This window comes from Rana temporaria, chromosome 3, assembly GCF_905171775.1.
Source record: "Rana temporaria chromosome 3, aRanTem1.1, whole genome shotgun sequence".
In the NCBI taxonomy this organism is placed as follows: domain Eukaryota; kingdom Metazoa; phylum Chordata; class Amphibia; order Anura; family Ranidae; genus Rana; species Rana temporaria.
The window spans coordinates 177,704,314-177,727,970 of record NC_053491.1 but is presented as its reverse complement, the minus strand read 5'-3'; the positions used below and the strand labels follow the sequence as shown (position 1 = coordinate 177,727,970).

Sequence of the window (23,657 nt, the reverse complement as noted above, 5' to 3'; positions counted from 1 at the left end):
AAGTACCTCCAAATATCGTGTGTATGTATGATGGTGGAACTAAATTCCCTCTGTCTAATATTTTCTCCTCTATAAGCATAAGAAAAAAAAAACATGCTTATTGAAGTTCACGTTATGCCACTCTACTACTCTCCATCACCACTATCTTGAGAATATTCCTCGTAAAAATACTTCTTGTTATGCACTCTATGGGTCTCTGCAGGGAAGCCGCAGGTCTCAGTTAGGTCTGAAATACTTGGAAGTGAAGGCTGGGGAGCCATATGTCATTGTCACCTAGGCGAGGAATCGGAAGGTGTTAGGCTGCATTCACACCTAAGCGACAAAACGCCCGACGCGGGACGCTTCTGTCGCTAGAGGGGAGAATTCCCATTGCCGTCTATGGAGATGGTTCACATCTCATAGACGCGCAACGCCTGTCGCCTGAAAAAAGTCCCGGACCCTTTTTTTCACGCGACAGGCGCGTTTTCCCATAGACAGCAATGGGAATACTTTAGAAAAAAAAAAGAAACATTTGTAATCGCGGCAAATCTGCCGCTACACGCGTACGCGGCTGTCGCTTAGGTGTGAATGCAGCCTTAGGCAGCTTTTGTTTAAAAAAAACAAAAACAAAATTCTGATGTTGTGTAAGGGGGAGGGAGCAACTAAGATGAGGGTAATCTGATGGGTAAAGCCCTGTACACATGGCTGAGTATCGGCCAAAATTAGCTGGTACAGTGGAAACCGGCCGACATTGGGTCCTTGTGCGACAGAAGCCAATCTCGCAACTGGCTTCTGTCAAACGAGCATGCTGAAAAACCAGCAGCTGGTCTGCATCCGATCAGCACTGGCAACCAATGGCTGCGAGCATTGAGCGGTGTGTTGCGGCCTGGGGAGGGGTCACCTGTCAGATCACAATAGCTCAGCGGGGAGATCGCTGTACTAACATCACATAGTACGAGTTCCTCCATTTTTTTTCCGTTCAGCCCACTGGGTTAAACAAAAAAAAACCTTACTGTGTGAACCGTCTACTTTAAATATACCTGTATTATATCCTCAAGTTTGCCTGGAACTTGTCTAAAAGGTTGCATTCTTCACATCCATTTCCCACTTCCTACATATACAGTATAATTATTTATGTTACAACAATACTTAGAGGGAGAGAATTATTGTACACAAAGAGTGGTTCAATTGGATGTATACGGTACCTTTATAACTAGAAACATTATAAGTTGTTGTTGTAATAAAAAAATCAGTTATGGCTGTAAAATATATTTTCTTACATCACAACATTGCCAAAATTATTACTACTGGCTATTGTAGTAAAATATTGGTCGGGGGTATTGATTCAGGTGCTAATGAAGAGTTATTAACAGTATTTTTATATGTGTTAAAATTCGGTGGTTTAGGTGCAATTCCTGTTTAAATCACATGCAATTTGATTGTCATAGTGACTTCAGCCTAGGTTCACACAGGAGCGCAACACATTCCCGCTCAAACCGCATGCGATTCTTTGTGGTACGATTTGAGCCTCTTTGTTTTGTATGGGCTCAAATCACATCGCACTTGGTATCGGCGAATATTTGACTGACAGTATCGGTACTTGCCGGTAGAAAAAAAGGTATCGTGCAACTCTACTCTGGACCTAAGCTTCAGGAATTATTAGAGGTCAGACTTGAGACTTTTGTTTTTTTAATAATAAACCTAAATAACTTGATTTTGTTTAATAGCATTTAGTTATTAAAAAATGTGTGATTGTGTTGCAGCATTTACCCTTGAGAAAGAGAACTTGGAAACACTAGAGGCTATCAGCTACCTGTCATCTGTTCTTGGTGTGCTTCCCTCAGACTTCAGTTATGCAGGAATTAAAGATAAGAAAGCCATTACTTATCAGTATATGGTTGTCAAGAAAGTGACTCCAGAGAGGTAAGTTTTCTTCTTCACACTTTTTGTAGTTACATAGTTAGGTTGAAAAAGGGCATCTTGTTCAAACTATTTAAAAATAAATAAACAGAAAACCTCCATACACAGAATCCTAAATCCACAGTTGATCCAGAGGAAGCCAAAAAAAACAATAATGCATAGTCCAATTTGCTTCAGCGGGGGAAGAATAAATTCCTTCCCGATTTCCCCAGAAGGCAATCTGATGTTTCCTGAATCAACAAACTCTTGTGTTATTACCTGTAAATGTTAATATTCTGCTATATTTTGTGCATCTTGGTATACATCCAGCTCTTTTTTTTTTTTAAAACAATCTACTGAACTGGCCAGAAGTAGTTCTTCTTTTCACAACTCTTACTGTGAAGAAGTATTTCCTTATGTGGAAGTTAAAAGAGAAGTATGTTTTATTTTTTTTCCTCCATTATACTTGCCTAGGTGGATGCAGCATCGGTCCCATGGCACCTCTGCACTGAGAACCGAGCGATTGAACATTCCTGATGGCTCGGTTCTCACAGCTCCCCGAGCAGAGAGCTGCTGACTGTTAATAAGTAGCTCTCTGCTCCTAGCTCACTGGAGCGCTGAGTTGTGGAGGGGTGGGAAGCAGCAGTCTCAGGCTCTCAGTGGCTCACTGAATGGCCGAGACGGGTATCGGTCCACACACCTGGCGGATCCAGACTTCCATTGTAGGGATGACACGGTGCCTAGACTGATTTCTGTGACATCAGCGGAGAGCGGACTTCAGTCTTCTCTCTGCTAAAACTGGGTCACAGAAGTGCAAAACAAATTGCACTCCTGTGACCCATAGAAGAAGCCCAGCCAAACGAGCTAAGGCTGGACTTCTCCTTTAATCTCTTTTCCTCTTAGGCAGGCCATACATTAAAGTGTAAGTTCACCTTTTACAGAAAATCTTTATGGTGAACTTACACTGGACCCCCTCCCCATCGCACCTGGTCCCACTGTAGTACCTGAAGCTGGCAATCTCCCGCACTGACACATCATATAGCCGTTTCACCGGTCCCGCAATCTTTTACGTGTCAGTGCGGGAGATCACTGGCTTCAGGTACAGCGGGACTGGATGCCCCGGGGAGGGGGTCCAGTGTAAGTTCACCTTACAGATTTTTCTGTAATGGTGAATTTACCCTTCAAACTATTTTCTTTGCTTGATTCCCCCATCAACACATTCAGTGCTGTAAATGCAGTGTGAGCTGGAGTTTGGCTTCAATTTGTTAGTGTCTCTAAATCTGGTAGTACATCGAACACCCCCTTCCCCCAGACTGACAGTGCTGCTGTCTGCTGTGCCTCCTATATTCCTGCATAACATACAACATTAGTTTATTTATTGTAAATTAAAAAAAGTAAAATTTCATGAATTAAAAATCATAAATGTTTCCCTTTGAGAAAAAGTCCAGTTTTGATATTATGTTCAGTCTTCGTGTACACTAATAACACCATGGGGTATATTTGTAAGACTATTGTGACATTCACCAAACATTTACTGTAGCTATATCTTCCTGGTGCATGTGTTTTACAAGACACAGACTGATTCATCTGCATTGAAATATTCCCCCAAGTGTCAGTGTTGCACATAGAACATATTTACATTCTTACCCAATGTCAACTACAGGTGCTGTGTGCAGTTTTTCCAAGGGCTGGTAGATATGAGTTTGTATTTATTAGAACTAGCAAAGTTGATATTGGATACTGCATGATTCTAAAAGTTCTGTGGGCTAGACATTTGCCATTTTTTAACATTGTAATTTTTGGTAAAAAGAAAGGTACCTGTACATCCACTTGTTAGAGAAAGAATGTAGTATAGAACCACAGTTTTATAATTGTAATTTTACAATATCAATACATCATGGTTTAGGCTGGTTTTCTGTGCTCAGGAGAAATGGGTGCTAATGCTTTATATTCTTCGCTATGTACTAAGAATTAGGGACCATTCACACTTTGGCATCCTGGTGTGTTCCGTTAACAGGCTTCTACACAAAGAGTTTTTTTCTGAAATATATTGGGTTAGGGCTCAGGGTATGACAAATTTGCTTGGAATCTAGGAGCCAGCTAAAAAAGTTAGGAGCCAGAAAACGCGTGCCAAGCTCGCGCGCAGAAGCGAATGCATACGTGAGCATCGCCTGCATATGTAAACGGTATACAAACCACACATGTGTACTAAGTCATGTTTTGCGAAGCCGCGGCTTTGGCCTAGTCCTCGAAGCGCCGGTCCTATGGAACAAATTTTTTTTTGCCCACCTTCTAACTTGTTAAAGTTCCTGGAAAAAGGATATCCAGCAGAGACGCTTGGGAAAGTTTGTTTGCAGGTATCTCTAATGGATAGACAATCCCTAATAGTTGCAACCCCTCCCAAACAGTATAAAAGGAGAGGTGGTGTTCATCTCCGGGTTTCAGTGTAGACAGACTGAAACCATATTTAAGAAATTTTGTCCAATTCTCCTAAAGGATAGGGATTTACAATCTTGCATTTTCACCAATCCTAAGTTTATATACAGGAGAGCCCCAGGGCTAAGGAATAGAATAGCCTGGAATGTACCAGACCCCCCAAGGAAACCTTCCACTTTTTTGGACGGGTTCGGATTCCATTATTGCACTAGGTGCAAAGCATGTAAAACCACTAGATCAGTTGACCCTAAAAAAGTGACCCAATTTAAATCCAATGTAACTGGGGAACAATATAAAATCAAACCTCTAATTACTTGCTATTCAGATCATATATTCAGATCATATAACCTACGTCCTGGAGTGTCCGTGTTCACTCCAATACGTGGGCAGAACCACCCGACAACTTAAAACCAGGATCAACGAGCACCTGGCAAATATTAAGAAGAGCTTCCCAAATCATAGTGTGTCCAGACACTTAACAAACCATCACGCAAGTGATTCCACACTATGCACCTTTTATGGGATTGATAAAATCTCCAGACATTGGAGAGGGACACACATGACAAGGAGCATTTCCCAAAATGAGACCCAATGGTTGCATAGACTTAGGACTATTGGGTATGAACATCGAATTAGATTTAAATTGCTTTTTGGCTAATGATTGATTAAGACTCATTAGGCCCCTTGTGGGTGAAAGACAACACTACCAATCATTTGGTGTATGGTGGAGAGCCGCCACATATTAATGATTGTTGATCAGTTTATATCTAGAAGGGGTATATGACAGGGGTGGTACCACTTTTATTTATATATATATATATATATATATATATATATATATAAAATCATTTTTTACCATTTTTAATTTGTTATAGTTTCAATTTATATGGCACATTTGTATTGGTCCGCTATAAAGTCCAATACTAAATAAATTAAATATCTCTCAGGGTTAACATGAGAGGCAACCATTAATCCCCATGCTGTTGGGAAATGGCATCTAGATCTAGGTAGGGACCTATTTGAGGTTCGTTTGAGCCCCCACTAATAGTGCGGGTTTATGGCGAGCCCCAAGCAACGAATAGGTTCTATTGTAATATACTATATTATGCTAGTTCCCCTCTAGAAACATCTATGGAAGTGTTTCCCCTTAATGATAACCCATTTTATTCTAATAGATTGTATTATTGTAAATGCAATATATAATATATTTTTAAAGGGGGATGAGATATACAAATTATTCGTCTCAGTAATGTATGGCAATGCAATTGTTAAGCTGACCAGCACCATGGCTGCTACACGATTGGTCATTTGCTCTCCGTCCGGGCTCCAATGAAAACTTACATGCAACTACAAAGACCATGATCCTTAGTGACCAGGTACACCCCCTGAAGATGTAATCTTGCGAAACGTATGTCGGTACCTGGTCACGTGCTAACCTGACGCCATCTCCGGCACTGTGGATGTCATCCGATCTGGAGGAACACATCTAACACGGAGGTGGGAGCGAGTGGATCCCAGAGCAAATTAGCAAGGTTTACAGCCCCAGTGCGGGGTAGGCACCAACCATGTAAGAGGCCATTTGGCATTTTTTATACATTAAGTATTATGCGATGGATTCTCCTCATATTTTTTCACATATCTAACCTGGGAATCCGAGGGAGAGGTTACCGAATCTATTTCCTGGCATGTGTGCAGGCACAATCCTGCTAAAGCTCTATCTGACGTTCTTTTTAAGTAAAGAGGTCATGTGGTTCTGGTAAGCGCATTTCAGTTTTGAGCACTTAGTATTGTTTGGTGGAGGAATAACATCACTCAAAACAGCATATAAAGTTATCAAGAGAATCTGTCGGTGGATTTATTTGAACACGAATATTGGGACTTTACTGTTATACATATTAGTGGGACTCTATCTTTAGCACCAGTGTTGGTGCTTTATATGTATTTCAGTGGATGGATTTAGCACTTATAATCTAATGTTATATTGGCACTACATCTGTATATTTAATATATTATATTTTTTAGAATTGTCACATTTAATTTAATGTATCTTTGCTATATATCACTATATATATTGTGGATTGGTAATACTAGGCACTTTATTGTAGTATAGCGCCCTCTACACACATCTTCACTATTGCAATCAAGTATATACTACTTTTTTTCAGAGGAGCAGCTTTAGATTTAATTTTATGTACTATTGGCACTGAATTTACATTCTTTAATGCACATGGCAGGCAAAAACAGTAGACGAAGCAGGGGTTGGTACACCAGAAGTCAGACGCATATTACAAGTAATACGCGGGAAAAAGGGAGCTCAGAAAAACTAGGAAGTTGCTCAGGCAACGCAAACTGCACTGAGCATGCCTATATATACAGCAGTAGACTGGAAGGCGAACCAGGAAGTGGTAGAAGGCGAAACAAATATAAATCAACACTACAGCAGGTAACGCTCACAGGTGAACACAGAAGCTAGCAGCCCATGTGAGTAGAATTACAGGTCCAGCAGAGTCACTGCAGCAAGGAGGTAAGGATTTCACAAGCAGGTGAAGACTCGCATCAGATTTTTATTTTTGTCTGTGCCCCCTTCAAAATTTCCCCTCACTTTCCTACCTTTGTCATCAGGAGAGAAAGTAAAGTTACATTTCTCTAATGGAGCCTTGAATAGCAGTAAAAATCCAAAAGATCTAATCCAAAACTAAAAAAAAAAAATGTTGGCTTTAATTCTAAATAAAATAAACAACAATATTTGTTTTTGTTTTTGCTTTTCTATTTAGAATGCAGAAAATTGGAAAGCTGCTTGAAAAAAATGGTATAAAAATACATAATGTACGACCTGCAAAGTGTCATATACATCTCGGACAGCTTAATGGCAACCATTTTACACTAATATTGAGAAATGTTAGAAATCACAGCAGTGACGCTTGTAAATTGAATCAGAGAATTGAAGATGCAGTGCATAATATTAAGGTAAGGGTTTAACAAAACATAGCTGTCCAATTTCTGTGTTCTTGATATATCCTAAATGACTGTGCAACTTAGCGTCTAGATGCTGTGATTGACTTTCATAGATTTGGACAGGCTGCTGACAGCAGGTCTGGACACTGCACTTGTGTTTCCTGGGCACCTAATATTGCTGAGAATGACAGACATCAACCAAACAGCCAGTGTGCATGAGGCCTTCAACAATCCCTCATTCATCTATGTATCTATAAGCATTGTGAAGAAATGAATTCACAACAAAGGCTGTATGTTTTTGTTTGAGAGCAGATCCTAGCAGGCTGCTGGCCATCTAATGTAAACAAATAGCAGGTGTTTCTGTTAGAAACTGTCTGGAACTCGACTCTAGGGCCTTTGGGATTAATTCACTAAAGGCTCATACACACAGTCAGACATCCAACAAAATTTCCCTTGGATTTTTTTCCTAATTGATTTGTCCGGCCACACCCATAGCATACACACAGTCAGACTTTTCTGCAAACTTTTCTAAAACTTTCCTAACATCACGTGTTTTTTTTGCTATTTTCTGCTCTTTACCGCCACCCGTTGGTTAACTTCTGCTATTGTTTGTTGCTTTTAACATTGGTTCTGAGCATTCGTATTTGCACTTTGTCCAAAAGTTGGTTGGATTGCTGTACACACAGTCAGACAAGGCACCATCGGACTTTTGTTGCCGAAAAGTTGGTCCGTTTGCAGACCCAACTTTTTGTTGGATGAAACCCGAAAAAGTTGGTCCGATGGAGCGTACACACGGTCAGACAAATTAGAAAACTTGCAGATTTTGAAGTTGGTTGGCAAAAAGCGTGACCGTGTGTATGGGGCTTTAGGCCTCATTTATTTGGGTGTACTTTTGGCCATCCCTTTATTTTTTTGTTAGAACTTTATAAAAAACATTCTATTCACCATAGCAGTTTTGTGAGGGTTTGCATCACAACCCACTGTGCTGTAAAAAAAAAAAAGGTACTGCATGCATTACTTTTTCTCAGCACACAACACTGCGATGGAGTGAAACTGTCTTTGTGTTGCAACTGCCAAAGGTAAATGGTGTGACTGGACCCTAAGGGCCCTTTCACACAGGCTTTCCAATCAGGTCCGCCTGTCAGTTTTTCAGGTGGTCCTGATCGGATACTTCATTCACTCCTATGGAGCAGCGGATGTCAGCGGTGACATGTCCGCTGACATCTGCCGATATCCGATTCTGCCCATGATAGGATGGAAACCCTATTTTTCATCTGTCTGAAGAATCCAATAGGATCGGATGACAACAGATATGCGGTCCATTTTTATCCGATCTCCATGGAGGACAGCGGGGCTTTGACAGATCCATCTCAGCACAGTGAGCGGAGACTGACCTGTCACCTGCCTGCTCAGTGGGAATCAGCGGATTGATCCCTGCTGAGCAAAGCAGACAAGCCTGTGTGAAAGGACCCTAAGGCATTTTCAGCAATTAAATGGTTGATGCAACATAATTATACTGTAACTATTCAGAAAGTTGCATGAAGGATCAACTATTGAAATCCATAAAATATGAGAATGTTACAGCAGAATTCTAGACAAATATACTTAATATATTCCTATTTAACTCTGTTATGTTTCATCAAAAATAAATCCTAAAATGAATATAAAAATAGTAAACCAGTTTGTCTTTATATTATCATCAGTTCTTTGCACAGTAGGTTTCATAGGGGAGGAGGCAGCAGTGTAGGCCAGTTGGGCTTTTACACATACGGTACACAGAGAGCTGGCTGATAGGAAGGGGAGCACAGAACTAACGTTATCAGTGTGCTGTTTGAGTGCTTCAGACTCGCAGGCTGGGGTGGTCCTTGACAAATCTGCATTGGTCTAACTAAAGTAGAGGAAAGCAGGGAAACCTGACTTTTCTGTCTGACAACAATATCTATATTAGAAAACTGGCTGAACACAATTACTCATTTTATGGTGAGTAAGATAGATGATGCTCATTTATTTCAAGTGTTAATATAGTTGTTTGCACTTCCACTTTAAATATGGACAGATAGAAATTTGGATCATCCAGTTATATTTTTCATCTGAGCTTATCATTACAGGTAAGAGGATTTCTAAACTATTATGGACCTCAGAGATTTGGAAAAGGGCGGAATATACAATCACAGGAAGTTGGATTAGCTTTGCTAAAAGAAGAAACGGTAAGAATACCGATAATCAATAAGGGAGTGGTGGTAATGGACTTTTATTATCATTAAAAGTATCATTTTCTTTCTGTTATAAAATTGGCTAGAGTGACATGTAAGTGTGGACATAACATCATATCACATCTTAAACCTTCTGGTTATACTGCAACCTGCAGCAGAAATATACGCTGGCAACTAAAAAACTGTTCGCACAGGATAACCCCGCTAACAATCCGCATGTCATTACTAATGTCCTCAGGAGAGTGGGCAGGTGTTCTTCAAGCCTGTTTTCTGTTAGTTTTGAAGATTTCTCCACTATCAACAGCTGCTGGTAGATTCATATTGTTAAATCTTTGAAGTCTCTAGTCAGCCAACAAGCACAGGTTTTCCCAGTTTATTAGTAACTGGTGGTTTTTGCAGCAGCTCTTCTGGAAGTTCGTACAGTCATCAACTGCTACTGGTAGATTCAGACTAGATATTAAGGCCCAGATTCTCGTAGATTGGTGTAACTTAGGGCGGGCGTAACGTATCTCATTTACGTTACGCCGCCGCAAGTTTTTCAGGCAAGTGCTTTATTTACAAAGAACTTGCCTGTAAAGTTGCGGCGGCGTAGCGTAAATCACCCGACACAAGCCCGCCTAATTCAAATTAGGCGGGTAGGGGGCGTGTAGCATTTAAATTAAGCGCGTTCCCGCGCCGAACGTACTGCGCATGCGCCGTCCGTAAAATATCCCAGGGTGCATTGCTCCAAATGACGTCGCAAGGACGTCATTGGTTTCGACGTGAACGTAAATGACGTCCAGCCCCATTGACGGACGACTTACTGAAACGTCGTAAATTTATACATTTCGACGAGGGAACGACTGCCATACTTAACATTGGTTGCGCCTCATATACCCAGGGGCAACTTTAAGCCGGGAAAAGCCTAACGTAAACGTCGTAACTTTACTGCGTCGGCCGTGTGTACGTTCGGGAATTCGCGTATCTAGCTAATTTGCATACTCAACGGGGAAAACAACGGAGGCGACACCTAGCGGACAAAAAAAAATGCATTTAAGATCCGACGGCGTAAGAGCCTTACGCCTGTCGGATCTAATGGATATCTATGCGTAACTGATTCTAAGAATCAGTCGCATAGATACGATGGCCCAGATTAGGACTTACAATGGCGTACATGGCGTTGCGCCGTTGTAAGCCCTTTGAGAATCTGGGCCAAAGATTCCAGAACTCTCTCCAGTCAGCCTAAGAAACAAAGCAAACACAAGGTGTAAACAGGACTGTAAACTTACCATTTAATTTAATTCAGTGATGGGCTTTGACCAGGGCTGTGGAGTCGGAGTCGAGGAGTCGGGGGAAATTTTGGGTACCTGGAGTCGGAGTCGGCAAACAATGCACTGACTCTGACTCCTACTAAATTTAGATTGGAATAAAAAAAAAAAAAAGCAAGTTTAAATGTCCCAATTCACAAAAAGTTATAATTAATGACTTCTCTACTGTAAGAATAAAGACCAATGCATGCAGTGCCTCCCGTAACCGCAAAACGAACACGTTAAGTGACCGTGAAGAAGCATGCTTTTCATGTGCTTCACTATATGGCACGCAACGCACAATTAGGAGCTGCAATACTTATACTTTCCATAGTGTTGTGTTCTGCTTTTACAGGGAACGCAGCGTCCATGTGTAACCTAGCCTCTCACTGATAAGGGATTAAATAAATATGTTTTTTGCAGGACTAGAGAGTGAGACACTTGTATAAGTGAAGGGAATGGAGGGCCAATAGTTCAAGACTGAAGCTGTAAACCATTGGAAAAACTGCTGTCATTTAGCTAAGGCTATAAAAACTTGTAAACTCCGATTGTTAGCTTAAACTTTAAACATGACTATGGGATTCTCCTAGGAAAATCATGTTTTAGAATAAATGCCCCTTCCTGGATCCTCCCACTGCCCTATCTTCAGCAGTAGATAAGCACACAAAGGAGAAAGCAGCAGCCCAACTACCTCTCTAAGATTATTTTCAGCCCTAAAAATAATAAAGTCTGACTTAAGAGCCTCTATGAAAGAGGATCTGGCAGAGGCAATTCTCTTCCTTAGAACTCTACATTGAATTGATTTGCATTTGCTAAGCCTATAACTACATTTCAAGATTAATATAAACCATCAGCTTTGTTTTTGTTCTAAAACAACCAAATAATGTGGTTTGTATTTTTGAACTGGTAAAGATCCTGTTCCTGGTGTTTATGCCTGCTGCTACTATCCAGCCACTTTTTTGATTAATACATTTTTTTTTTATAAAACTTTGTTTTCATTGTGTTTGTCTTTTGCTTAAACTGTGCAATACAGTAGACTGTTGGCTTCCCAGCCAGTAGTACTGTGGTAGGTTGCGTTTCTTTCCCTCAAGGAATGTATAAAATACATTCGCATATTAATACAGAGGAGTCGGAGTCGGGGAGTCGGAGTCGGAAGTACATAAAACTGAGGAGTCGGAACATTTATCTACCGACTCCACCGCCCCGTGGTTTTGACTGGCATTTAGAGTGCTTTAACAAAGTGTATGTAAAGCCAACGAACCCTTAGGGTGAAGTTTTAAGTGCTGAGGATACATTTGTGGTATTTGCTACAGTAGCGACTGTAGCTGATGGCTATTTTGTGAGGGGAGTTATTCTGGGCTTGCTTTTTGCTTTATGAACTGCAAAGGCGACATGAGTCAATGCTATTTTTTGTCATGGGCTTTACCACAGAAATGTTACCATTACATTTTTTTCCACTTCTACCTAGCTGCAGTGATGATAAAGTTATAAATAGGGAAGGAGTGTGCATGTGGACGCACAGGAGCGTGCACACATACAGATTACAGATTTCCAACCTCCTGTGTCAGGGGTGGCAAAAGTTATCATCCATGCACCTGTTGCGTCCTTCTTACACCCAGAAGCTTGTCCCTTAGAAACAATGGGGGTGGAAAAGAGGAAGCATTGTGGCTGCAGGAGACTTGGACAGGCTGCACAGGGAGAAAACCTGTGCAAAGACCATGGACAAATAAGGTTGTCCCTGGCCTGATGGCTCAGGAATCCAGTTCTGGTATTGGAAGAGTCCTTCCTTCCCATCTTATTGAGGATTCTAACAATGGGTGCCAGCATGTCAGGCTCCGAAGGAGTGCTGAGCACCCTTTCAGTGCAAGGAACTTGGTCGTCGTCAAAATTTAATCTCCCAATCAACATCCTGAACCTTTGGTGTCTCTGCAGGGTTGAACCATCCTGCTAGAAGGTCATCAGATCCAGATTGTCGGACAGTGGCACAGCGGTAACCTAAATCAGCCACCATTGACAGGCTGACTACCTCACAGTACTACCCAATAGTACCTGGATAGAGAGGAGTGGTCGCTATACCCGGAGGTGTTTCAAGACCTGTGTCACAGGTGGGGAATGCTGGATGTGGACCGCCAGGTTCAGGAACTATTTACATAGCTCTATTTTGTCCCAGGTTGCTTCACCAGGATTTCATGACTTAAGACCAATTTAACATTGTGCTTCAATCACTGACTTTAACAGCATGGATGTTGAAGCCCAGGTTCTAAGAGACAGGGACCATTCTGAATCTTGTGATTCCTAATATGGCTACAGCTAGGAATTCTACTAACCACAAGGTCTACCGTCAGTATATCATCGATGTTGAAGGCATACTTTATCAACCCTAGTAGTTTCTGTGGGTTGAATATTCTCCTTCCTTCAGCTGAGTCTGGACCAATGTTAGGCTATCAGCACTATCTGGGATCAGGACTTTGCCCTTTTTATATTCTATATCAGTGATTGATGGTCTCTCACTTTTTAATTGAGGCCCTTGTACAGAGAGCCTCTCTCCCATTTAACTCCCCTTTGTCTGTTCCACTGTGACTCCATGGGATCTAAATCTGCTTTCTCTGCACTTCAGAGGAACCGATTAGAGACATATATCTCTACGCTCACCCACAAGGTGGTGTTTTTGTTGCCTTCACCTCATCGAGGCAAGTGTTTGAACTGAAGGCTTTACATGGCAAAGAACCCTTTCTGGTTTTGCTTAGGGACAAAATGATGTTGAAGCCCAGGACTTCCTTCTCTGCCTTTCAACAAGGACATTGTTATTCCGTTCCTTGGCTCGGCTCCAGTTTACCAAACTGAAATTTATTTTCGTAGTATCTCTGGATATGATCTGGGCAATGAGAATTTCTCTCTCAGCTATTGCTTCTTTCAGGAAGACTGATTCCTCTTTTGTCATCCTAGAAGTGCCTTGTACGGGTGCTTCAGCTTCTCGTTCCCCCATCTTTAGGCCCCTTTCACACTTGTGCGACTGCACCACGATTAGTGGCCGTGATTTTGACAAGACAGTCATAAGACTGTTGATCCGACTTTGCCCCACAGCTTGAAGTACGACTTCAATGAGCAGGGACGCGACTTTGATCCCCCAATAATTAGGGGGAACTCCACGCCAATTTTTTTGAAAAAAAAAACCCGGCATGGGTTTTTCTCCTTCATGAGCATACTGGGCCCTTCGGTCTGGTATGGAGTTTAAGGTGAACCCACACGCCGGTCCCCCTTAAAATCTATACCAGACCCTTATCCGAGCACCAGCCTGGCCGGTCAGGAAAGGGGGTGGGGATGAGCGAGCGCTACCCTCCTAAGCCGTACCAGGCCGTATGCCCTCAACATGGGGGGGGGTGCTTTGGGGCAGGGGGGCTGGTCGTTGGTTGTCTGGGTCTGCGCGTGGGGGGCTTATCGGAATCTGGAAACCCCCTTTTAATAAGGGGGCCCCCAGATCCCGGCCTCCCACCCTATGTGAATGAGTATGGGGGTACATCGTACCCCTACCCATTCACCTGTAGGGGTAAAGTGTCAAAAAAAATAAACGCACTACACAGGTTTTTAAAATAATTTAGTCAGCTTTGGGGGTCTTCTTCCGACTTCTCCGCTCTCCAGGGGGTCTTCTTCTGACTTTGGGGGTTTTCTCCGCTCTTTTCTTCTGCTCTCCGGTGTCCTCTCCACGCTCCCCGGTTCTTCTCCCGCTCTCTGGTGCCTTCTTCCTTCTGCCGGGCTTCACCACCGCTATCTTCTTTAAAGCTCTTTTACTAGCGGCGGCCAGCCCGGTTTTTCTCGTCGCCTTCCTCCCTCTTCTTCTTTTCTTCCGATGTTTACTCGACGATCCCTCCCGCTGTAATGCCGGGTGTGCGGTGCGCAACGATTTATATAGGCATTTTATGACGTCACAGTCCCAGCATGCTCCGGGTGGTGACAACATAAGGGGGCAGGGTAATTATGTCGTCACCACCCGGAGCATGCTGGGACTGTGACGTCATAGTCCCAGCCTATATAAATCGGCTGGTCTATATAAATCGTTCCCCTAAAATCCATACCAGACTGAAGGGCCCGGTATGCTCATGAAGGGGGAACCCATGCCGTTTTTTGGGTTTTTTTTTTTAAAAAAAATTGGCATGGAGTTCCCCTTCATGCACAAGTCGTGTACAAGTCACATGCCAAAGTCGGACCTGTTAATACGGAATACGACTTTGATCCGACTTCAGAAAAAAAGTAATGCAGGAACTACTTTGAAGTCGGCACGACTTAAAGTCGTGCCAGTATGAATGGTAGTCATTGAAAATCATGAAGAATGACTTGTCATAAGATTTAGCCATCCAAAATCGTGGTACAAGTGTGAAAGGGGACTAAGGTGGCTTAGGCAGACCATCATCTATGCTTATGCTCTAAGCGGTGTTTCGAAACCTTTTTTCAGTCAAAGCACCCCTTAAAAATTATGGACAATCACGAGGCACCCTTTTAAAAATTATGGACATTTGAGACACCCCATTTTAAAATGTAAAAACTATTCTAATAACTTTTCATAACGCAGCAACATCCACACATGTACTGTAGGATGCCCAGCATTAGAGGTGAATTATTCTTTCAAAGCAAATACACTTTTGCAAACTGGTACTAATTAGTATTCCAATGTTTCTCCATCACTCTGCTAATGTGACCCCCAACGCTGATGGTGAGGGGCAGGGGAGGTTCACACAAGGATGCCAATGGTCGTTAGGGCTCCAGCAGCTAGAAGTTTGTAATGATGCACAATGAAAACCTGTGGCTTTGTGTTACTAAAAGGCAGACTTCATCCACATGCTGGATGGTATACAATTTTTAGGCATTTTGCCTAGACACCCCTGAAGAAACCTCTGAAGGCACCCTGGTTGGAAAAGTCTGCTCTAAAGGATTGTGTTTCCTATTTAGATCTGTGAGTGATTCTTGGAGTATTTGCATTAAGTACATCTTCCCAGATTTACAAGGCTGGTCTTCGGTCTTTTTTTTTTTTATATCCTTTTCTCCATTTTCTGTTTAGGTCTTAGCAGACGTTGGCTCCCTCAGACAGTCTCCAATTTCTGTTGTTTTTCTTGGGTCTTTTAGCCTTTTTGCTATGTTGCCCTCACCACAGTTGCATTGCTTTTTGAGATCTGGAAGGATTAATGTTGGCCACAGATAATGCAACTTTCTTCTCCTGGAATCCCTCCTGGGGGGGGGGGGGGTTGTGGGGGGTGCAGAAAGCCATCCCCGCCTGGAAAACTCAGTAATTATTGCTTATAGCTATAACAGCTGCTAGCAATAATCGCATGTGGAATCTCACCGCCTGGTTGTACCCAAGTTGATTGATAAACGTTGGTACAGTCAGCCTGCCCATACATGGTTTACCAGGAACAGGCTGAGATTCAAACGGTTAATGGCTGGCTTGAGACTTCATGTGTCTTTCAATGGACAAGGAAAAGAAAAAAGAGAATGTTTGTATTTACTAGCACTAAAATGGTCCAGATGCTTTTTTACAGTTAACAATATGCATAATAATACCAATTGTTACAGTTTAGAATTCAGTGTCAAAAAATGAAAACTATTTTATATTCTTCAGGCACTGGCAGTGAAATTATTCTTCACACCTGAGGACTGTGATGATCCAGTAAACAAAGCAAAAAGATACTTTTTTGAGTCAGGCAAGTGTAAAATTGCAATTCTCTGTGTTTAAATTGCTGAATATAAAAATGCTCAAAATATATACTCTTTGCTACTGTAGTTTTTGTGTTTTTGTTTTCTCTTATTTATCTAAAAATCAGTTTAATGTGAAACATAAATAATCTGAAATTTAACTTGCTTTTTATGAAAATGTTTCTACTTGTGTGCAACTGCAGCATTTACTGAAAAAAAGTTGTTGTACGTGCAACTTAAAGTGGGTGTAAACCCTCACATATACTCAGTGAAGTGAACAGCTTCAGATGATACACAGTGATAAAACAAATCTCCCTACATAAGTTTTATATGTTTATCTGCTGTATTCAGCATCATAAACTGTTTATAAAGTGCACATGGTGTTAGGAGATTTTTCCTTTCCGTTCAACACTGCAGTAAAGCTTGGCCATGCAGCCAAGACAGCTGATTGGAGGAAAGGCACACACCCCCTCTTCCCATAGGTAGAGACTTTCAGCACTGTTCGTTGAATCGTTCAGGGCTCTGCTAATCTATTTATAGCATTCTCCCCAACACAAAACTCTGGCTGCTTTTATCATATGTGATATTCAGCAGCAACAGCCCTACACCTTAACATTCATTGTTTAATTTGGATTATTCATATTTTTTTGTGTATATCCATAGCATGGGTAGTTTTTGTTTTTATTTTGTTACTATGTGTTTGTGCTTTCCTGAAATATAAATGCCACTGTTTATCAGGTGAATAGTATATTTAAGGGTCACTAAAGGAATTTTTTTTTTTTGCTGAAATGACTGTTTACAGGGTATAGAGACATAATAGTTAACTGATTCCTTTTAAAAATGATTACAAGTAGATAAAAACCAATCATATAATGTGCCTGCAGTTTAGTTTCAATTTTGCTGTTGTTTCCTGGTTCTCTGATGTACAGAGCCAGAGAGCCAATAGATGGCAGTGAAGGTTTTGCAAAACGAAACTGGATTGGTGCTGAGGGGTTTTAGACACACCTCCTTGATTAATCACCACAGTGAGAAATCTCCCAGTACTGTGGTGATCAGGAAACAGACAACCAGGAAGTGTCCAGAACAGAGAGGAAATACAGCAACATCAAAGCAAAAACGAACAATGAGGACATGAAACCAGGACTGCAGTAAGGTAAAGAAAGCTATTTAGCTAAAAAAAAAAAATTCCTTTAGTGACCCTTTAATCATAAAACGGAACTCTTGATTGGTGGGCTTTAATTTTTGTTTGGTCGTTGGCTTTAATTATTCCTTATGTTTATTTTAGGGGATGCTAAAGGTGCTCTTTCATTGATGCCTGACTTTAAAGTACGAGAAAAGATGATGCTGCGGGCTTTGAATAGATACGGAGTGACTGATGAAGGATATATTCGATGCTGGCTCAGTCTTCCGCATTCAATGCGCATCTTCTACATCCATGCCTTTTGCAGCAAAGTCTGGAATGAAGCTGCATCTTACCGAATGGCTACTTATGGTTTAAAGGCTGTGGAAGGAGACTTGGTATTATGCTGTCAAGATGAGAATAAGAAATCTTCACTATTTGATAGAGTGAGTAAATAGTTTTATATCTTTTTCGTCTATGTAAGGAAGGAGGATCCCATCACACAGGCGTTTTAATAATGTAACACTTTATAAGCCATAGAACAAAATATCCTTTATTGAATCATAAAAAATAATTTTTTGCTAGAAAATTACTTAGAACCCCCAAACATTATATATATATTTTATTATTTATTAAGTTAGCCCATTTTTTTTGTATATTGTGAAAGATGTTATGCCGAGTAAATAGATACCCATCTTATCATGCTTTGAAACTGCGCACACTTGTGGAATGGCGACAAACTACGGTACCTAAAAAACTCCATAGGTGGCGCTATAACAAAAAATAACGGTCACCAGCTTAGAGTTAGAGGAGGTCCAGTGCTAGAATTATTGCTCTCGCTCTGATGATCGCTGCAATACCTCTCATGTGTGATTTGAACACAGTTTACATATGCAGGCGCATTATGTGTGCATTTTCTTTCATGCGTGAGCTCGCAGGGACGGGGGGTGCTTTAAAATGTATTTTTCTTCTCTTTTTTCAACATTTTTTTTTTTTTTGTTACTTAACCACTTCCATACAGGGCATTTATGCACCTTCCAGCCCAGACCAATTTTTAGCTTTCAGCGCTGTTGCACTTTGAATGATAATTGCGCGGTAATGCTACACTGTACCCAAACAACATTTTTGTCATTTTGTACCCACAAATAGAGCTTTCTTTTGGTGGTATTTGATTACCTCTGGGATATTTATTTTCTGCAAAAATAAATAAAAAAATGACCGAAAATTTAGAAAAAAAATGTTTTTTTTGTTCTGTTATAAAACATTGGAAATAAGTACGTTTTCTCCTTCACTGGTGGGCACTGATGGTACTGCACTGACGGGCACTGATAAGGCGGCACTGATGGGCACCGATGAGGTGGCACTGATGTGGTGGCATTGATGGGCACTAATATGCGGCACTGATGGGCGGCACGGATAGGCAGCACTGAATGGCGGCACGGCTGGGCACTGAATGGCGGCATGGATGGGCACTGATAGGCGGCATGGATGGGCTCTGATAGGTGGCACGGATGGGCATAGATGGGCACTATTGTATGTGTTGTACTAATGGATGCCAATCAGTGCTAAACAATGCCTGCCAATCAGTGATGCCCACTGTGGGCACTGATTGGCATCCATTGCGGCACTGATTGGCATCCATTTTTTGTGTCATTGTCATCCCTGGTGGTCTAGGGTGGCATACCTGTGGGTTTTCTTTTGCATCCCTGGTGGTCCAGTGGGCATCCCTGGTGGTCCACTGGGTATCCCTGGTGGTCCAGTGGCATCCTCGGGGGGCTGTGCTGATAATCGATCAGCACAAACCCCCCCTGTCAGAGGAGCAGCCGATCGGCTCTCCTCTACTCGCGTCTGACAGACTGCGAGTGAGGAAAAGCTGATTACCGGCTTTTCCTGTTTACATCGTGATCAGCCGTGATTGGACACGGCTGATCATGTGGTAAAGAGTCTCTGTGCAACAACGATCGCCGCGATGCGCACCCCCGGGGGCGCGCAGCGGCTCAATTTCCTGAGGACGTCATATGACGTCCACTCAGGATATTACAACCACTTTGCCGACGTCAATTTGTCATTGGCGGGCGGCAAGTGGTTAAGAATTTTTTATTTTTTTATCACTTTTATTGCTGTCACAATGAATGTACACTTTATGAAGGGATCGGGGGTCTAACATTCTTTACATTTTAAATTATTCCGATTGCCAAAAACTGTGATTCTGAATACTGATTTTTTTTTTAAATCGGCTCCATTGGCAGCCGAGAAAACCGGAAGTGACAACGCTTCGGTGTTTTCAGAGAGAAGACTGGAACAACGCTGTTTCTGGCATTGCTCCAGTTATTCTCTAGCCAGCGGAAGTGCCAGATTGTGGACTGGGTGTCCCGGTGGGATGGGAGGCCCGGTAAGAGCAACGGAAGGCGGCGTGAGGGGGGTCGTCCCCTCCTGCTCTTCCGGTATAACCGTCTTTTAGCCACATCGGTTGTTATCCCTAAAGAGCCAACCGCCCGCTCTAAAAAACGGTACCAGGATGATGCCTGCAGCTGCAAGCATCATCCCGCTATAACCCCTGAAAGCCGAGACCGCATATATGCGTACGCTTGGTGGGAAGGGGTTATTATCCAGATGTGTTTTGCATGTATTGCTATACATTCTGTTATAGAGCATTTTCAAAATAAGTGAATGTGATGCATATGACTTCTCTACTTTCCATATATAATATACATTATAAGTCTACCTTTCCAACAAGATATTGTAAATGCAAATGTGCATTTTATGTACAATGTATATTGACTATACTCTACTCTAAATTTTATTTTTATTTTTTTTAAATAGGTTCATGCTGTCACAGCTGCAGAAGAGGCAGACAATGTATATTTAATGAACCAGGTAACTAGTTTTTTTTTCATGGTATATAATGTGAAAATGCCATAATCTTCTGGAAAACTGGAAAAACAGACAGTTGTGTACCTTTTTGTATGGGCTTTCAGTTTGAAACTTGGAAGAAGTATGAATTGACTATGAGTGCACTGATCAGTCAATTGAGAAAGACAAGTCATCTGCCATGGTGCCAAACATGTAGTTTATTAACCACTTCACCCCCGGAAGATTTGGCTGCCCAATGACCGGGCCATTTTTTGTGATTCGGTATTGTGCGACGCTGTACCCAAACAAACTTGACGTCCTCCTTTTCCCACAAATAGAGCTTTCTTTTGGTGGTATTTAATCACCTCTGCTATTTTAATTTTTTTGTGCTATAAACAAAAAATTTAGAAAAAAAAACACAATATTTTGTACTTTTGCTATAATAAATATCCCATTTTTTTTTTTAAAGCATTTTTTTTTCTCAGTCTAGGCTGATATGTATTCTTCTACATATTTTTGGTAAAAAGAATTGCAATAAGCGTATATTGATTGGTTTGCGCAAAAGTTTTATAGGTAGATTCAGTAAGAGTTAGGCCGGCTTATCAGTAGATAAGCCGACCTAACTCAGAAACTACGCCGACTTATGTTTAAGCGTATGCTCAAACAGAGATACGCTTAAACATATGTAAGATACGACGGCTTGCGCCGGCTTATCTTAGGTTGCAATATTTCGGATGGCTGCTAGGTGGCGCTTCCATTGCGGTCGGCGTAGAATATGTAAATTAGTAGATACGCCGATTCACGAACGTACGCCCGGCCGCCGCAGTACATTTACGCCGTTTCCGTATCAGGCCTAAAGTTATTCCATCTATTAGATGGAATAGTAATGTTAAAGTATGGCCGCCGTTCCTGCTTCGAGATTCGAAATTTTTACGTCGTTTGCGTAAGTCGTAAGTCAATAGGTCCGTGCGGCGTACTTAGCCGCAATGCACACTGGGAAATGTAGGCGCCCGGCGCATGCGCAGTAAAATAACAAAGTCAAACACGTAAGGTCAAGCCTTATTGACATAAATCACGCCCCCCTTACACATATTTGAATTCGGCGTCCTTTCACCCGCCCGCTTTAGGCTACACCGCTGTAACTTAGCAGGCAAGTACATTGTGAATCATGTACTTGCCTAGCTAACTTACGGCGGCGTAGCCTAAACACGCTAAGCTACACCACCGTAAGCACATCTACCTGAATGCGTCTACAAAATTGGGGGAATAGATTTATAGCACTTTTATTCTTATTTTTTTTACTAGTAATAGCGGCGATCTGCGATTGTTATCGGGACTGCGACATTATGACACATCGGACACATTTTTGGAACCATTGGCATTTATACAGCGATCAGTGCTATAAAAATGCACCGATTACTTTTAAAATGTCACTGACAGGGAAGGGGTTAATACCAGGGGGCAATCAAGGGGCTAATTGTGTTCCCTAATGTGTCTTCTAACTGAAGGGGGAGGGGACTGACCTAGAGGAAATTACAGATCGTGGTTCCTAGCTATTAGGAACTCACAATCTGCATTTCCTCACTGAACAGAACAGGGATGTGTGTGTTTATGTTGAAAAGGGCACACTTGTTTCTTTTGACAACTGTCACAAGATTCACTCTCACTTCCTGTTGTGTCTACAGGACAGGAAGTTATAGGGAAATCTCTCAAATGTTACAGAGATGGCAAAAAACAACAACCTGATGGGCTTCCTACCCTGTTCAAATAGAAAAAAATGGCCAGGCTGCACCTACCCTTTTCACACTTCAGTGCTGTCTACAGCTTCAACCTCGGTCCAGCACTGCTATTCCTCTTCAGGCAGAATTACACTGACGTCATTCTGCCCATTGCCATTGAGTCCATCATGTCATAGGCAAATCCCTGGGGGATGCATCGAAAAAACAGGCTGGGTTCACAGTAGTCCAGGACTAAGCTTCAATTTCATGTCATTGTGTGAGTGCCACTCAGTCCAGGAAGAGTACCGGCCACTGCTGAGAGAGAACATACAGCTCCTGTGACATCACTAGACCATCTAGAACACAGGTGTCAAACACAAGGCCCGCGGGTCGAATTCGGCCCTCCAGGCCATTTCATGTGGCCCTCGCACTTCTCCTGCAGCTGCAGGAGAGCTCCAGCCCTCCTCTGGTCCTACTCCAGACCCTTACTTTCTGCTTTCATGCAATGCATCTAGCTTCTTCACAGCAACAGCATAAGGAAAGGGGGGTGCACTGTGATGTAAGGGAGTGTGGGGGACTCAACTTCTGATGGTGGGGTGGCTCTTGACATTTAATGTAAAGGGAAGGGATGCACTGGACATCTAATCTTACAGATACAACCGGCCCTTTAAGGGCAATCGTAATGCTGATGCGACCCACGATGAAATTAAGTTTGACACCCCTGATCTAGAAGATGGCAAAAAGCATGTATACAATTTAAAAGAATAAATAAAAGCCCTTTGAAAGACTTCAGGGAGTGGGCTGGTTGTTGGTCTGAGCAATTAAAGGCAGTTTCACTTTAAGGGAAGAAGGACCTGAGGACATTTCACAGTTAGGAACAATTTTACCTGTCTTCATTTATTTATAGACTGAAATATGTTTGTTTTTAGGTAGTTCTTCCCATGCCAGGACACAGCATTAAGTATCCTTCTAATGAGGTTGGTCATTGGTATAAGGAGGCTCTAGCCAAAGCTGGTCTACAGCTCTCCAAATTCCGAGTTGGCCCCCTGCAACTGAATATTCCAGGGTGCTACAGGCATATACTGAAATACCCAAGAAATTTGACATATGAACATTTTGAAGAGGATGATGTCCAAAGTCAAGACAGGGACAAATGGGAAAAATCTGAGATTCTACAAACGGCAAACCCGTCATTAAAGCTGTCCTTTGCATTAGATTCATCCAGCTATGCTACCATTTGTCTAAGAGAGATGATGAAATGTAACTTTTGATTTTCTTATTAAAGATTGTGCCATATTTTACGTATATAACAGATGTATTGTTATGAAAATGTATTTATGTATGGCCTCTCTTAGAGTAGTTATTATTTTATTATTATTTTCACAAGATGCCAAAAGTCAGAACATGTACAGATCTATAGGTAAACGAAAAAACATAAGAAGGTACATAGTTACAGTGCCTTGCAAAAGTATTTACCCCCTTGGGTTTGTACCCATTTTGTTACATTACAGCC

General features: G+C 41.8%; 1 protein-coding gene across 3 annotated transcripts in view; it reads left to right on the top strand.

Moving 5' to 3' along the window:
* The window catches only part of PUS7L (pseudouridine synthase 7 like), a 32,460-nt gene extending 9,006 nt beyond the window's left edge, over positions 1–23,454 (top strand). For all 3 annotated transcript variants that reach the window (XM_040343884.1, XM_040343883.1, XM_040343885.1), the window contains exons 3-9: positions 1,743–1,902; positions 7,089–7,281; positions 9,378–9,476; positions 16,380–16,461; positions 17,739–18,019; positions 20,397–20,450; positions 23,074–23,454. In XM_040343884.1, coding sequence (XP_040199818.1) covers positions 1,743–1,902; positions 7,089–7,281; positions 9,378–9,476; positions 16,380–16,461; positions 17,739–18,019; positions 20,397–20,450; positions 23,074–23,415 — 1,211 coding nt within the window. In that variant the 3' untranslated portion in view covers positions 23,416–23,454. The remainder of the gene's footprint in view (positions 1–1,742; positions 1,903–7,088; positions 7,282–9,377; positions 9,477–16,379; positions 16,462–17,738; positions 18,020–20,396; positions 20,451–23,073) is intronic.
* The last annotated feature ends 203 nt before the right edge of the window (positions 23,455–23,657 follow it).